Here is a 13814-nt window from a genome sequence, read left to right as displayed (position 1 = left end):
GGTGGTCAGGAGGTCATTGATTGGCCAGGCCGGTAGAAGAGGCGGCAGGTAACCTAGTGGTTAGAGCGTTGGACTAGTAACCGAAAGGTTGCTTGATCAAATCCCCGAGCTGACAAGGTAAAAATCTGTTGTTCTGCCCCTGAACAAGGCAGTTAACCCACTGTTCCTAGGCCGTCATTGTAAATAAGAATTTGTTCTTAACTGACTTGCCAAGTTAAATCAAGGTTAAATAAATACAAAATAAAAGGCCTTCAAATGCTGAGTGCATGAATATCTCCCAACCATATCATCTTTAGGATTGAACCCCTGCGCTGACGTGAACCATATGACTGGTCAATTAGATGCATTTAATGTCTGATATGGCTATTGGTCAGAATTTCATCCAATAATACAAACAAATACTGTAGATATGAGAAGGTTTAGTTTCGTTACATTTAGTTTGTCGTTTTAGTTTATTTATTTGCACAGAGGAAAGAAGCCTCACCAGAATCTAAATAGTAAATTCATAACACAGATTATAAAAAATGGTATTCCAGACAGGATATTCAGGAAAAATGTGTATAATTATATTTATCTTTAAATATCACTCATACAGTACAAAAGAGGTTGAAGAAAATACAACCAATGGTATAGTTTACATGAACATAAAGCATGCTAAATACAACTTTACTTGGTTAATTTTAAACCAAGAAGTTAATCATCTAGGCTATTCAATTGAAAGACTACGACTGTATGCCTATCAATGCCTTTCAATGCTTTTCTATCTTAACCGTAAGCTATTGCTTAATCGAAAGTCAGTTCATCCTTCAGCCAGTCATGCCCTTTCAGGAGTATACTGCACACAGTCTGGAATGATTTGACCCAATGGTGTTCATGACTCATAATCAGATGCACATATTGGTAGTGCACAATGGAGATGGGGAGATAAAGCTGGAACGATCTGGGGAATGGAGTGATGGAGAAAGAGTCAGCAGAACCCAAAGCCGTCTGTCTGCCTGCCTAGCTAGATGACATGCCCAACTGCTGCTTCAGTTTCTGGAGTTGTTCCATGCTGATGTTGTTGCCTCCACACACTATGATCACCACAGGGCCCAGGTCCTGCGCCAGCTTGCCCTCCTTCTGCAGTCTGGGGATGATGTCACAGTACACAGCTGCCAGGGCAGCGCCACACGCAGGCTCCACCAGGACCTTCTCATCGTCTGGAGATGGAGGAAGAGGAATTCAGTATCAGAGAGGCTTGTGGCTTTTTTAGGTATACAGTAGTAATCATATGATCCTCTACACAGGTCTAGCCTACTGTTTGTGATACTCACCAACAAAGCGCTCGACAGCTTTGACAGCCTCCTGGTCTGTGACCACCTCGGAGTAAACGGTATGTTCGCCAGCAAGTTTCAGGGTCTGTGCAGATACTCTTGTCAGGCCCAACGTTGTGGCAATGCTGTGTAGATGAAAATGATAGAATTGTTGTTGTGCATACGGCTTTGCCTTCTTTTTTTGTGCTAACATATGACTGTTTGGCTGTAATGTTAAAGAGATAAATAAATAGCCCACCAAATCTACCTACCTGACTCTTACGATTTCTTACCTTGTGATCTCAGGCAGAGTGATCAACTTCCCAGCCTTTATAGCAGCATTGAGGCTGTGTGCCCCCATGGTCTCCATCGCTACGACTGGAACATTGTCCCAGCCGGCGCGACGCAGTCCTTCGACAACCCCATTCATGAGGCCTCCACCTCCAACAGACAACACCATCGCCCCAGGCTTCTCCTGCAGCTGGGACTCCATCTCCTTCACCAGAGACGCATGGCCCTCCCTACAAACACATTGAAAAAAAAGGTTTACTTTTCATTCACAATACATTTTATGGTACATTGCAAAGCAGTCCTTAGAATCTGCTTTGTATACATAGTTCTATGTTGACTGGAATGGAACACTAACAATCTTTCGGAATAAGTTTTGTTGTTAATCGTTCATGAGACAAGAAAAGGCTGCCGGTTCTGCTATAATGCTGCTGATAACATTGAAGTCTATTCAGCTGAAGTGTATAGTTAGTGTTTGGCTGTGAAATTAACCAGAAACATTTGGCTGCCATGAGGGTTCAGTAATCTTGTAGAATTAGACTATCTTCAATCCCTCTTGTTCACTGCAGCACAAAAATGCACAATAAGATATCCTCATACATTCTGCCAATCATCCTATCATTGCACAGAGAATAATGTACAAGTTTTACTCAGTAAAGCATGGTAACACTCAGGATACTACGCATAATAAATGTATACAAGAAAATATGCCACGCAAAGTTTCATTTGGATTGGAATAGAGTTGAATGTTTCTTATCCCTTATCAGCTTTCCTTATTTCATGGAAGACACTCTTACTTTGACTATTATTACCAGTACATTCACAGGAAATAGAGCAACACTGATGTTGCTGAAGTGTATTGATATGGTATCTGTAACTCAACAGATGAAGTGTATTGATATGGTATCTGTAACTCACCAGATGAAGTGTATTGATATGGTATCTGTAACTCACCAGATGAAGTGTATTGATATGGTATCTGTAACTCACCAGATGAAGTGTATTGATCTGGTATCTGTAACTCACCAGATGAAGTGTATTGATATGGTATCTGTAACTCACCAGATGACGTGTATTGATATGGTATCTGTAACTCACCAGATGAAGTGTATTGATATGGTATCTGTAACTCACCAGATGAAGTGTATTGATATGGTATCTGTAACTCACCAGATGAAGTGTATTGATATGATATCTGTAACTCACCAGATGAAGTGTATTGATATGGTATCTGTAACTCACCAGATGAAGTGTATTGATATGGTATCTGTAACTCACCAGATGAAGTGTATTGATATGGTATCTGTAACTCACCAGATGAAGTGTATTGATATGGTATCTGTAACTCACCAGATGAAGTGTATTGATATGGTATCTGTAACTCACCAGATGAAGTGTATTGATATGGTATCTGTAACTCACCAGATGAGAGGGTCATCAAAGGGAGAGATGAAGATCCATCCAGGGTTGTTGGCCACAAGCTGTTGTCCATATTCAATGCTCGCATTCAACGCCTTGCCATGAATGACCACATCGGCGCCTTCGTCCCTCAGCCTCTCAACTGTTGGTTCCGGGGTGACACTGGGCACGACAATGGTGGCAGGTACCCCAAGCTTACGGGCAGAGTAGGCAGCCGCCATACCAGCATTTCCTCCTGTGATGGAGCAATGACATTGACCACTTTAGGAAAACGGATACTATACGGAGAGTGCTTGGCTGAAAGATCCCATAAGCATATAGATTTCTGAGATAATATGTTATGCTTCTTGTATTGTGACAAAGATTTTTAAGTGGTGATTTCAAGCTAAGGATGTGATTGATTACTCACCTGAACAACAGACAAATCTCTCACAGCCTCGTTCAGCCCACTGAAAGACAACCAAGAGCACATGATATGACACACAGTTCTGTTCCCCTTTATGAGAAGAACTCAAGGGCCCCCACATTGAAAATATCTAATCAAATCAAATTAGTCACATGTCCAGTGTTTAGACAGGGACTGACCTCCTCAAACTGGTCTGGACTGGTCCTACTGGGAACATGCTATATACGATTCCCCTGTACATCCACACCCCATGTTCTTTTGCTGGGGCCCCTAACATGCATTCTAGCACAACAACATCACCCCATCTTATCACAAGCACCCCCTCACTCCACATCCTTTTCCTCTCCTAACTCATGAGCCTAAGATTGTAGGTATGGGTGATTCACTCACTGTCTTGCAAAGGTGTCCAATGCCCCTGATCTTGAAGGATCCTGTGGGCTGGGATGACTCTAGTTTCAGGTAGACGGAGGTGCCTGCTAGTTTGGTCAGGGCAAGGCTCTCCCTCAGTGGGGTGGCCATGTGAAGAGCTCTCTCCTGTGGGTTGTTCATTTCTCTAGCTGAGGACAGACAAGTTGATTCATTCATGTGTTACAAGTGTGAAAACACATGAATTCATGCATTTCCAATAATTGTGGAGGAAGAGCTTAACATGAATGTACTCTTGTGTTCATGCACCACATTGTGCAGACGCTCTTATCCAGAGCAGTTTTGGTTAGGTGCCTTGTTCAAGAGCACATAGACAGATGTGCAACCTTTTGGTTACTGGTCCAATGCTCTTGACCGCTAGGCTACATTTAAGTGTTAATTCACAGAGAAAGATCAGCAGTGGATACAAGCATTAGAGGAAGAGCTCCACATCAATGAACATCCCCCACATTAAAGGTTGAGTTCAATATCACTCTATTAGAACTACAGAAAGAACATCAATAAAAACCTATAAGCAAGCAAGGGAGAAGACTGCCTCTCTAAGACAATACAAACTGTGTAATAAATACAGGTAAAAAATAAATAAAATAGGTGCTTATAATAGGTACTTAAATATAATCATATTTCTTACATCAAATTAATTATGTAGGCATATTATAATTTTCTTCCAAAGCTTTTACAATTGCTTCAATAACAGACCCTATAAATAGAAAATTTGAACAATCCAAACAAGCACATATATTGCAGGCTTTAAGACCAAGACAATCAAAGTAAAGTTTCACTTTACCTTAGTAGACTTCTGTTTCAGGGTAAAATGCAAACTTCTCAACAATCAGGTCAAGTGGGACAACAGACAGTTCCAGTCGAGCTTTCACTGATGAGAGATAGAAGATGGATTTATTCCTACTAGGCAGCCGGGGATCTCCCTCCGCAACCAATCACCGTTGGGCACTCCTCTGATGTCACACAACGCCCACTTTCCCTAGACTAGACAGGTGGGGATTTTAGAGCTTTTGTCACACCCCGTTCCCCTAATAAGTTCTAAGACAACATAATATATTGTACATTTCTGTTAAATGTATTGGTTTTAGGCTAGCATGGTGATGTACTCAAATTGATTAACCGATATGATCACGGCTACATTTAAGAAAAATAGGATAAACATAATGTCTTTGGAAATTAGAGCAAATCTGTATTAACTGTCCTGCATATTATGATATATTATATTTAGATTTGCTGGGCCTACAGGCTATGAACTGTAGTAACTTAATTAATGGGCACCTTAACTTACATCATGCATTATCAAATAATCCTAGATAGGCCTACAAAAATACTAGGCTATTGCTAAAATGATGGTCATAATTTGGATAATGGAAACAACATTAAATTACATTCCACTCCCTAGCAGGAGAATACCCAATACAGAAGGAAATGTATCTTGCTTGTATTCACAAATGCACGTTTTTATGTCCCTTGCTTTAGATGTATTCACATTTTACGTTATAGACAGTGTGTAATAAATTACTGAACTAATTATTTAAACGTGGGGTCAAAACTGGGTCAGTCTATAGATAAGTGTAAAGACCATTTTTACACGGTGTCCTCTGGCTGCGCTGGCTTTGCTGCAGGGGTCCATATCATTGTCATTACCAAAAGAGTCGCGACTGTTTTGACTGTGTTCGGTCGAACCCGCGAACACATCTAGGCGAGTGGCCTCTGCTCAGCGACAGCAAATGTCATGTTGACGACTCAAACCTGACTGATCCGGCTTGGAGTCGAAAGAGAAGACCGAGAGTATAGGCATTAAAACAAATGGGTCGTTCTATAAACCTTTTGCATCCCTTTGATATTTTAAGTAGAAATTGTGCACCAATATTGCATTTTAAAAGCCTGCTATATTCAATTGGTGCCCTTTAATATAGACCATTAATATAGACCACATGGAGAATTAAATCAATCAGAATTTTTAAATGAATAAAGACTTGCTAAACTGCAAAAATACTGCTGTTTTACATTATTTTAACCCACTTAATCCTAACATTTCTCCAGCTTTTCACCATCATTGTAAAGCCCTAGTTATTTTGCTGCTTTGAAAAAGTCATTTCTGAAGATTATTATTTATTTAATGCGTGATTCATTTACTTCTATCCCTAATGTTTAGGTGAACTGAACTCTCATTTTAATATGGTGAAACTATCATTTTAAAATATGTTTTTTTCAAAAGAAACATTGAAAATCTAATAGTGAAATCATAGTGTGAAAGCGGGTGAGCTGGTTCTACTCTTTGCTGGTGTTTTGAACGGTCGAATATGCATAGAGAGACAGGCTAGAATTTTTTTGGATCAATTTCACTTTTTGTGCTGTACCTTGTCATGCTGCTTGCTCAGCACACGTTACTGCCCCGCAGGGGCGGTTCTGGGGAGGGGGGGGGGGGGGGGGTCAGGGGGGGCCAGTGCCCCTGTGACAACAATTTTGGACCCCCTTGTGGCCCCCCTAAATGTGGAGTATGAAATCATTTTTACATAACACATTTTTGCTATCTTTCTTTTTTTACATCCGTTATTAGACAGTGGCAATGCGGAACACTAATGATTATGAACATGGTCTTTTGCCTGCTAATACAGTGAAGAAAACGATATGACAACAATAACGTCTAATGTAACTGGTCCCTCTAACAGTACAACTGGCCCCAGCTTACTCCCCCCCCCCCCCAGTTGAAATGGTATAGAACCGCCACTGCTGCCCCGATGAAGGGGTTTACCTGTCTGAGCCATGTGAAAAGCTAGCTATTTGCTGGCACAAGTGGGGACACTTCAGGCTGAGGAGTAAGTTTCACACATCCTCATGTGCTACACATGCATTTAATTGCCACCCTGTTGCACACAGCCACCATTCCCCCTGTCACAAGGGGATTTATGGTTGATTTAAGATGATATCATCAAATCTGTTATGGTCAAACCTGTCGAACGTGCTTTTTATGACAGAATGTTAAAATCAGCTGAAATTAAAAGATACCAAGATACACTTCTCAAAAGGCACTGAATTGTTGAAAAAACCCAAGTATATTCAGATACATTTTTGCTGAAAATAAATAAATGAATGATCTGTATGACCCCTAATCTCGCTGTCCGCATGTATAACTCACTGTAAAATTGCCTAGCGCAAAACGACAAAGTTAAATAGACTCTATCATGCTATTAAAGACTTAAGAAATGCATTGCTGTAGCCTACACTATTTAACTAATTGCGATCACAGAGCACTTACATATTTTAGACCTAAGCATTATCATTAACGTTATATCATGCATGGACCTATAAACAAAATAAAAATATTGAATTAAAGTTATTCTATTGTCCTAAATAATGGAAAACGAACAGAGCTACCACGCTATCCAACGATTACGCACACAAATGTAGTCTTCCACAAAGCACTTTCTGTCTCAGCATAAAATGCTTGAGTATCTCACGATGAACCTTGGAAAAATATACATGTTGGTGCAGACGTGATCAATGTCTAAAATCACAACTCGTCATGTGCAGTTCGAACTAGGTAAAAGCTGCTCACGTTTCACGTGCGTCTGGAGAGGTTAATTGAAAAAAAGATAACGTATTGGCATGCTGTCAAGTACTGTCCCCATGATGAGAACATTTGACAAAACAATATGTCAAAGTTTCTGACTGATTGTATATTATAGGCTACCCTTGTAATGATCCCAAGAGACCGTAAAAAGTGATCTAATATGCCTTGTGATCTCTCCATGGTTGTGTAGCCTAGTGCGCGCATCGTTTTAGTTTAAATATTTCTAGTTAAGTCCGAGAGCATACTTTGCGCAAACAGTTCCATAAACCATTTATGAAAATGAATGTTCAGTCTGATTTCTGTCCACCTTTAAGTGATTAGGCCTGACTGCATATGTCGACCTAGATGTCTGAGCTGAGCTAGATGTATGAACCTTGTGAACTGAAATGCTGAGTCAGAATCAGAACTAGAATGTTTACCAAATGTTTTCCTCAAGTGTTTACGTCAAAAGAATATTAGGACAGATAGTGCCAACTTTAGATAACTGAGTCCGACTTTAGATAACCGAGTGGAGTGCACTCAAGGTGCGGTCTGCGTTGTTGTGCGGTGTTAGACAAGCCATGCTTAACCTGAATCCCTCTGAATTATGCAATGGGGAGGTTGAATATTGCTTTATTCCAATCAATTTTATATTAGGCTATAAGCATATTTTATAAATGTTAAGTTCTAACTGTCTGTAAATTCCTCAGAGGCAAATGTTTTAAGGCTTTCGTTATCACATAGGCATAGCCCAATTCTAACTTTATCTTGAACTTTAATCACTGCAGTAAACACAGGATGGCAAAATGAGAGGGAGGCCAGCCAGGCTCAGGACAGACATATACTGTGCAACATGTCGACGAGTTGTATGGCTGGCAGCGTCCTCTGGTGGCCAGTGCAGACAGCTTTATCCACTTTAAAAATCAAATAACGGAGTGTTGAAACGGTAATAGGCCTAATGGCCATTAATGAACGTTTATTATGGGTTACCTCCTGTGTGTGGTTAGTAAATTCAACATCCATAAATGCATTTGTCTTCAAAACTATGCCCAAAAGCACATGCCTGCATAATTGTAGACAATTTCAATTGTTGTCGATAGTGGATGATTATCAATGTTCTGAAAATTATGATTGTGGATAGCATATAAAGGAAAAAAGCTCTATCCACAATTTCCATTGAGGAGCATAATTTTGCAGCCTGGCCTCAAAAAGTAGACATAACATAGTAATCGTAAATCTGTGACACTCAGATTAGTATGACATGTTATGTTTGGTATGGTTAGCCGACATAAAACAGAACCCAACTAGCACATTTGGTTCCTTGGAAGTTATGGGAACGTACATTTTTGGTTTCCCATTGGTTTTGGGTAATGAAGCCATACGCTTCCTGATAAGAAAAATGTCATGTTTTTTAAAAACTTTCTGAGAACGGAAGTGACATTTTTTCCTGTTCTGGGAACCTTCATTTTGAGGTTGCAGGAAGGTTCTGAGAACGTTTTACTATGGTTCCCTGAAAGTTGTCCTAGGAGGTTTTATTAACATTCTGAGAACAATCAATCTATCAATCAATCAAATGTATTTATAAAGCCCTTCTTACATCAGCAGATGTCACAAAGTGCTGTACAGAAACCCAGCCTAAAACCCCAAACAGCAAGCAATGCAGGTGTAGAAGCATGGTGGCTAGGGAAAAACTCCCTAGAAAGGCAGGAACCTAGGAAGAAACCTAGAGAGGAACCAGGCTCTGGGTGGCCAGTCTTCTTCTGGCTGTGCCGGGTGGACATTATAACAGAACATGGCCAAGATGTTCAAATGTTCATAGATGAACAGCAGGGTCAGAACAGAAATTATAGGTTATTTAAAGGTAATTAAATAATGTTCTGAGAACATATTTCAATTAGATTTTTAATAATACTGCTAGCTTAGATTAACTATTTTGAAATTCATTTGCTTAAGCACTAATCATGCAAACACATTTATTTTTCATTGTGACATGGCGTCAGTGAGATTCAAACCAATGATCTTCTGTTCTCCATCCATTGAATTAGTCCACTGCACCACCAGGATGGAGCTAGCATGCCATGTTTTTTTTAACTTATATAAAGATGTTAATTTTAGTCTAGTCAAGCAGACCCCATTTCAAAGCAAACAAGCAATCAATAAGATGAGGTATCGCCAATTAGTGGGCGCAGCCAACCCACCTGAACACACTTAACAAGATAGAGGATAGAGAGTTTTGTTGATGCTGAGAACAGAATGTATATGTTTTTAAATAACATTCTTAGAATGTTCTAAGAAGCTCTAAGAACATGGTTCTCAGAATGTTATGTTTAAAAAAAAAAAATGTATTTCACCTTTATTTAACCCGGTAGGCCAGTTGAGAACAAGTTTTCATTTACAACTGCAACCTGGCCAAGATAGAGCAAAGCAGTGCGACACAAACAACACAGAGTTACACATGGGATAAACAAACGCACAGTCAATAACACAATAGAAAAGTCTATATTCAGTGCGTGCAAATGTAGTAAGATTAGGGAGGTAAGGCAATAAATAGGCCATAGTGGCAAAATAATTATAATTTAGCAATTAAATACTGGAGTTATAGATGTGCAGAAGATGAATGTGCAAGTAGAGAAACCCGGGGTGCAAAGGAGCAAAAAATAAATAACAATATGGGGATGAGGTAGTTGGTTGGGCTATTTACAGATGAGCTATGTACACGTGATCGGTAAACTGATTTTTGCAATTTGTTCCAGTCATTGGCAGCAGAGAACTGGAAGGAAAGGCGGCCAAAGGAGCAGTTGGCTTTGGGGGTGACCAGTGAAATATACCTGCTGGAGCGCGTGCTACTTTGGTGACCAGTGAGCTGAGATAAGGCGGCGCTTTACCTAGCATAGACTTATAGGTGACCTGGAGCCAGTGTGTTCGGCGACGAATATGAAGCAAGGGCCAGCCAACGAGAGCATACAGGTCGCAGTGGTGGGTAGTATATGGGGCTTTGGTGACAAAATGGATGGCACTGTGGTAGACTACAACCAATTTGCTGAGTAGAGTGTTGGAGGCTATTTTGTAAATGACATGGCCGAAGTCAAGGATCGGAAGGATAGTCAGTTTTACGAGGGTATGTTTGGCAGCATGAGTGAAGGATGCTTTGTTGCGAAATAGGAAGCCTATTCTAGATTTAATTTTGGATTGGAGATGCTTAATGTGAGTCTGGAAGGAGAGTTTACAGTCTAACCAGACACTTAGAATATGTGGACAACTACAAATACCTATGTCAGAACCGTCCAGAGTAGTGATGCTAGACGGGCGGGCAGGTGCGGGCAGCGATCGGTTGAAGAGCATGCATTTAGTTTTACTTGCATTTAAGAGCAGTTGGAGGCCACGGAAGGAGTGTTGTATGGCATTGAAGCTCGTCTGGAGGTTTGTTAACACAGTGTCCAAAGAAGGGCCAGAAGTATACAGAATGGTGTCGTCTGCATAGAGGTGGATCAGAGAATAACCAGCAGGAAGAGCGACATCATTGATGTATACAGAGAAAAGAGTCGGCCCGAGAATTGAATCCTATGGCATCCCCATAGAGACTGCCAGAGGTCCGGACAACAGGCCCTCCGATTTGACACACTGAACTCTATCTGAGAAATAGTTGGTGAACCAGGCGAGGCAGTCATTTGAGAAACCTGTTGAGTCTGTCGATAAGAATGCGGTGATTGACAGAGTCGAAAGCCTTGGCCAGGTCGATGAATACGGCTGCACAGGATTGTCTTTTATCGATGGCGGTTATGATATCGTTTAGGACCTTGAGCGTGGCTGAAGTGCACCCATGACGAACTCGAAAACCAGATTGCATAGCGGAGAAGGTACAGTGGGATTCGAAATGGTCGGTGATCTGTTTGTTAACTTGGCTTTCGAAGACTTTAGAAAGGCAGGGTAGGATAGATATACTGTAGGTCTGTAACAGTTTGGGTCTAGAGTGTCACCCCCTTTGAAGAGGGGGATGACCGTGGCAGCTTTCCAATCTTTAGGGATCTCAGACGATACAAAAGAGAGGTTGAACAGGCTAGTAACAGGGGTTGCAACAATTGCGGCGGATAATTTTAGAAAGAGAGGGTCCAGATTGTCTAGCCCAGCTGATTTGTAGGAGTCAAGGTATTTTGCAGCTCTTTCAGAACATCAGCTATCTAGATTTGGGTGAAGGAGAAATGAGTGAGGCTTGGGCAAGTTGCTGTGGGGGGTGTAGAGCTGTTGACCGGTGTAGGGTTAGCCAGGTGGAAAGCATGGTCAGCCGTAGAAAAATGCTTATTGAAATTCTCGATTATTGTAGATTCATCAGAGGTGACAGTGTTTCCTAGCCTCAGTGCAGTGGGCAGTTGGGAGGAGGTGCTCTTATTCTCCATGGACTTTACAGTGTCCCAGAACTTTTTGGAGTTTGTGCTACAGGATGCAAATTTATGTTTGAAAAAGCTAGCCTTTGCTTTCCTAACTGCCTGTGTATATTGGTTCCTAACTTCACTGAAAAGTTGCATATCGCGGTGGCTATTCGATGCTAATGCAGTACGCCACAGGATGTTTTTGTGCTGGTCAAGGGCAGTCAGGTCTGGCGTGAACCAAGGGCTATATCTGTTCTTAGTTCTACATTTTTTGAATGGGGCATGCTTATTTAAGATGGTGAGGAAAGCACTTTTAAAGATTAACCAGGCATCCTCTACAGACGGAATGAGGTCAATATCCTTCCAGTATACCCGGGCCAGGTCGATTAGAAAGGCCTGCTCTCTTAAGTGTTTTAATTAAGGAGCGTTTGACAGTGATGAGGGGTGGTCATTTGACCACGGACCCATTACGGACGCAGGCAATGAGGCAGTGATCGCTGAGATCCTGGTTGAAGACAGCAGAGGTGTATTTAGAGGGCAGTTTGGTCAGGATGATATCTATGTGGCTCAGTTGGTAGAGCATGGTGTGTGCAATGCCAGGGTTGTGGGTTCAATTCCCACGAGGGGCCAGTACAAAAACAAAAAAAAATGCATGAAATGAAATGGATGCTCTGGATAAGAGTGTCTGCTAAATGACTAAAATGTAAATGTATGAGAGTGCCCGTGCTTATGGATTTAGGGTTGTACCTGGTAGGTTCCATGATAATTTGTGTGAGATTGAGGGCATCTAGTTTAGATTGTAGGATGGCCGGGGTGTTAAGCATATCCCAGTTTCGGTCACCTAACAGTGTAACTCTGAATATAAATGGGGGGGCAATTCATTCACATATGGTGTCGAGGGCACAGCTGGGGGCTGAGGGTGTCTATAACAAGCGGCAACAGTGAGAGACTTATTTCTGGAAAGGTGGATTTTTAAAAGTAGAAGCTCAAACCGTTTGGCAACAGACCTGGATAGCATGACAGAACTCTGCAGACTGTCTTTGCAGTAGATTGCAACTCCACCCCCTTTGGCAGTTCTATCTTGGCGGAAAATGTTGTAGTTGGGGATGGAAATTTCAGAATTTTTGGTGGCCTTCCTATGCCAGGATTCAGACATGGCTAGGACATCAGGGTTGGCGGAGTGTGCTAAAGCAGTGAATAAAACAATCTTAGGGAGGAGGCTTCTGATGTTAACATGCATGAAACCAAGGCTTTTACGGTTACAGAAGTTAGCAAAAGATAGCGCCTGGGGAATAGGAGTGGAACTGGGGGCTACAGGGCCTGGGTTAACCTCTAAATCACCAGAGGAACAGAGGAGGAGTTGGATAAGGGTACAGCTAAAGGCTTTAAGAACTGGTCGTCTAGTTCGTTGGGGACAGAGAATAAAAGGAGCAGATTTCTGGGCGTGGTAGAATAGATTCAGGGCATAATGTACAGACAAAGGTTAAACCTAGGTGTTGAGTGACGATGAGAGAGGTTTCGTCTCTGGAGGGACAAGTTAAGCCAGGTGAGGTCTCTGCATATGTGTTGGGTGGGACGAAAGAGCTGTCTAAGGCATTTTGAGCGGGACTGAAGGCTCTATCTTGAAATAAAACAGTAATAACTAGCCAAGACAGCAGTAGACAAGGCATATTGACATTAGAGAGAGTTGTTGGAGTTATGTTATTGGGCCCACACAAAATTGTATTGTAATGCCACAGCCTTCTTATTGGTCAACAAAAGACTGTCCAGCTCTTGTTGTCAAATTGACTGAGGCCAGCAAATGTCTTGACCTCTAATACAAATCTGCACCATACTGCATTTGCACTATGCGAACCCCCACACAACACTGTACATATTCGCCACAGCAGCATCCCTCCAGCTGCTTATAAAGATATATCCCCTTTGTAAATTGGATATATTCCCACTGTAATCTGCCTATACTCCAGAGTTTTGTGTTTTATGTTTAAAATCAAATCAAATCTTATTTGTCACACGCGCTGAATACAACAGGTGTAGACCTTACAGTGAAATACTTA

General features: G+C 41.4%; 1 protein-coding gene across 1 annotated transcript; it reads right to left on the bottom strand.

Annotated features, from left to right (window-relative positions):
* Positions 1 to 410: 410 nt before the first annotated feature.
* Positions 411 to 4747, bottom strand: LOC115200144 (L-serine dehydratase/L-threonine deaminase-like). Its single transcript, XM_029762925.1, has 7 exons — positions 4619 to 4747; positions 3796 to 3962; positions 3409 to 3448; positions 3003 to 3234; positions 1586 to 1813; positions 1314 to 1438; positions 411 to 1199 (listed from the first exon to the last, which is right to left on the bottom strand). Exons 2-7 carry the CDS (start codon positions 3952 to 3954, stop codon positions 1000 to 1002), a joined length of 984 nt encoding a protein of 327 aa, XP_029618785.1. The 5' UTR covers positions 3955 to 3962; positions 4619 to 4747; the 3' UTR covers positions 411 to 999.
* Positions 4748 to 13814: the final 9067 nt, after the last annotated feature.

Source organism: Salmo trutta, chromosome 9 (genome assembly GCF_901001165.1).
Source record: "Salmo trutta chromosome 9, fSalTru1.1, whole genome shotgun sequence".
Taxonomy (NCBI): Eukaryota; Metazoa; Chordata; class Actinopteri; order Salmoniformes; family Salmonidae; genus Salmo; species Salmo trutta.
Note: the sequence above shows the minus strand (reverse complement) of the source record. Positions and strands in the feature narration are given on the sequence as shown.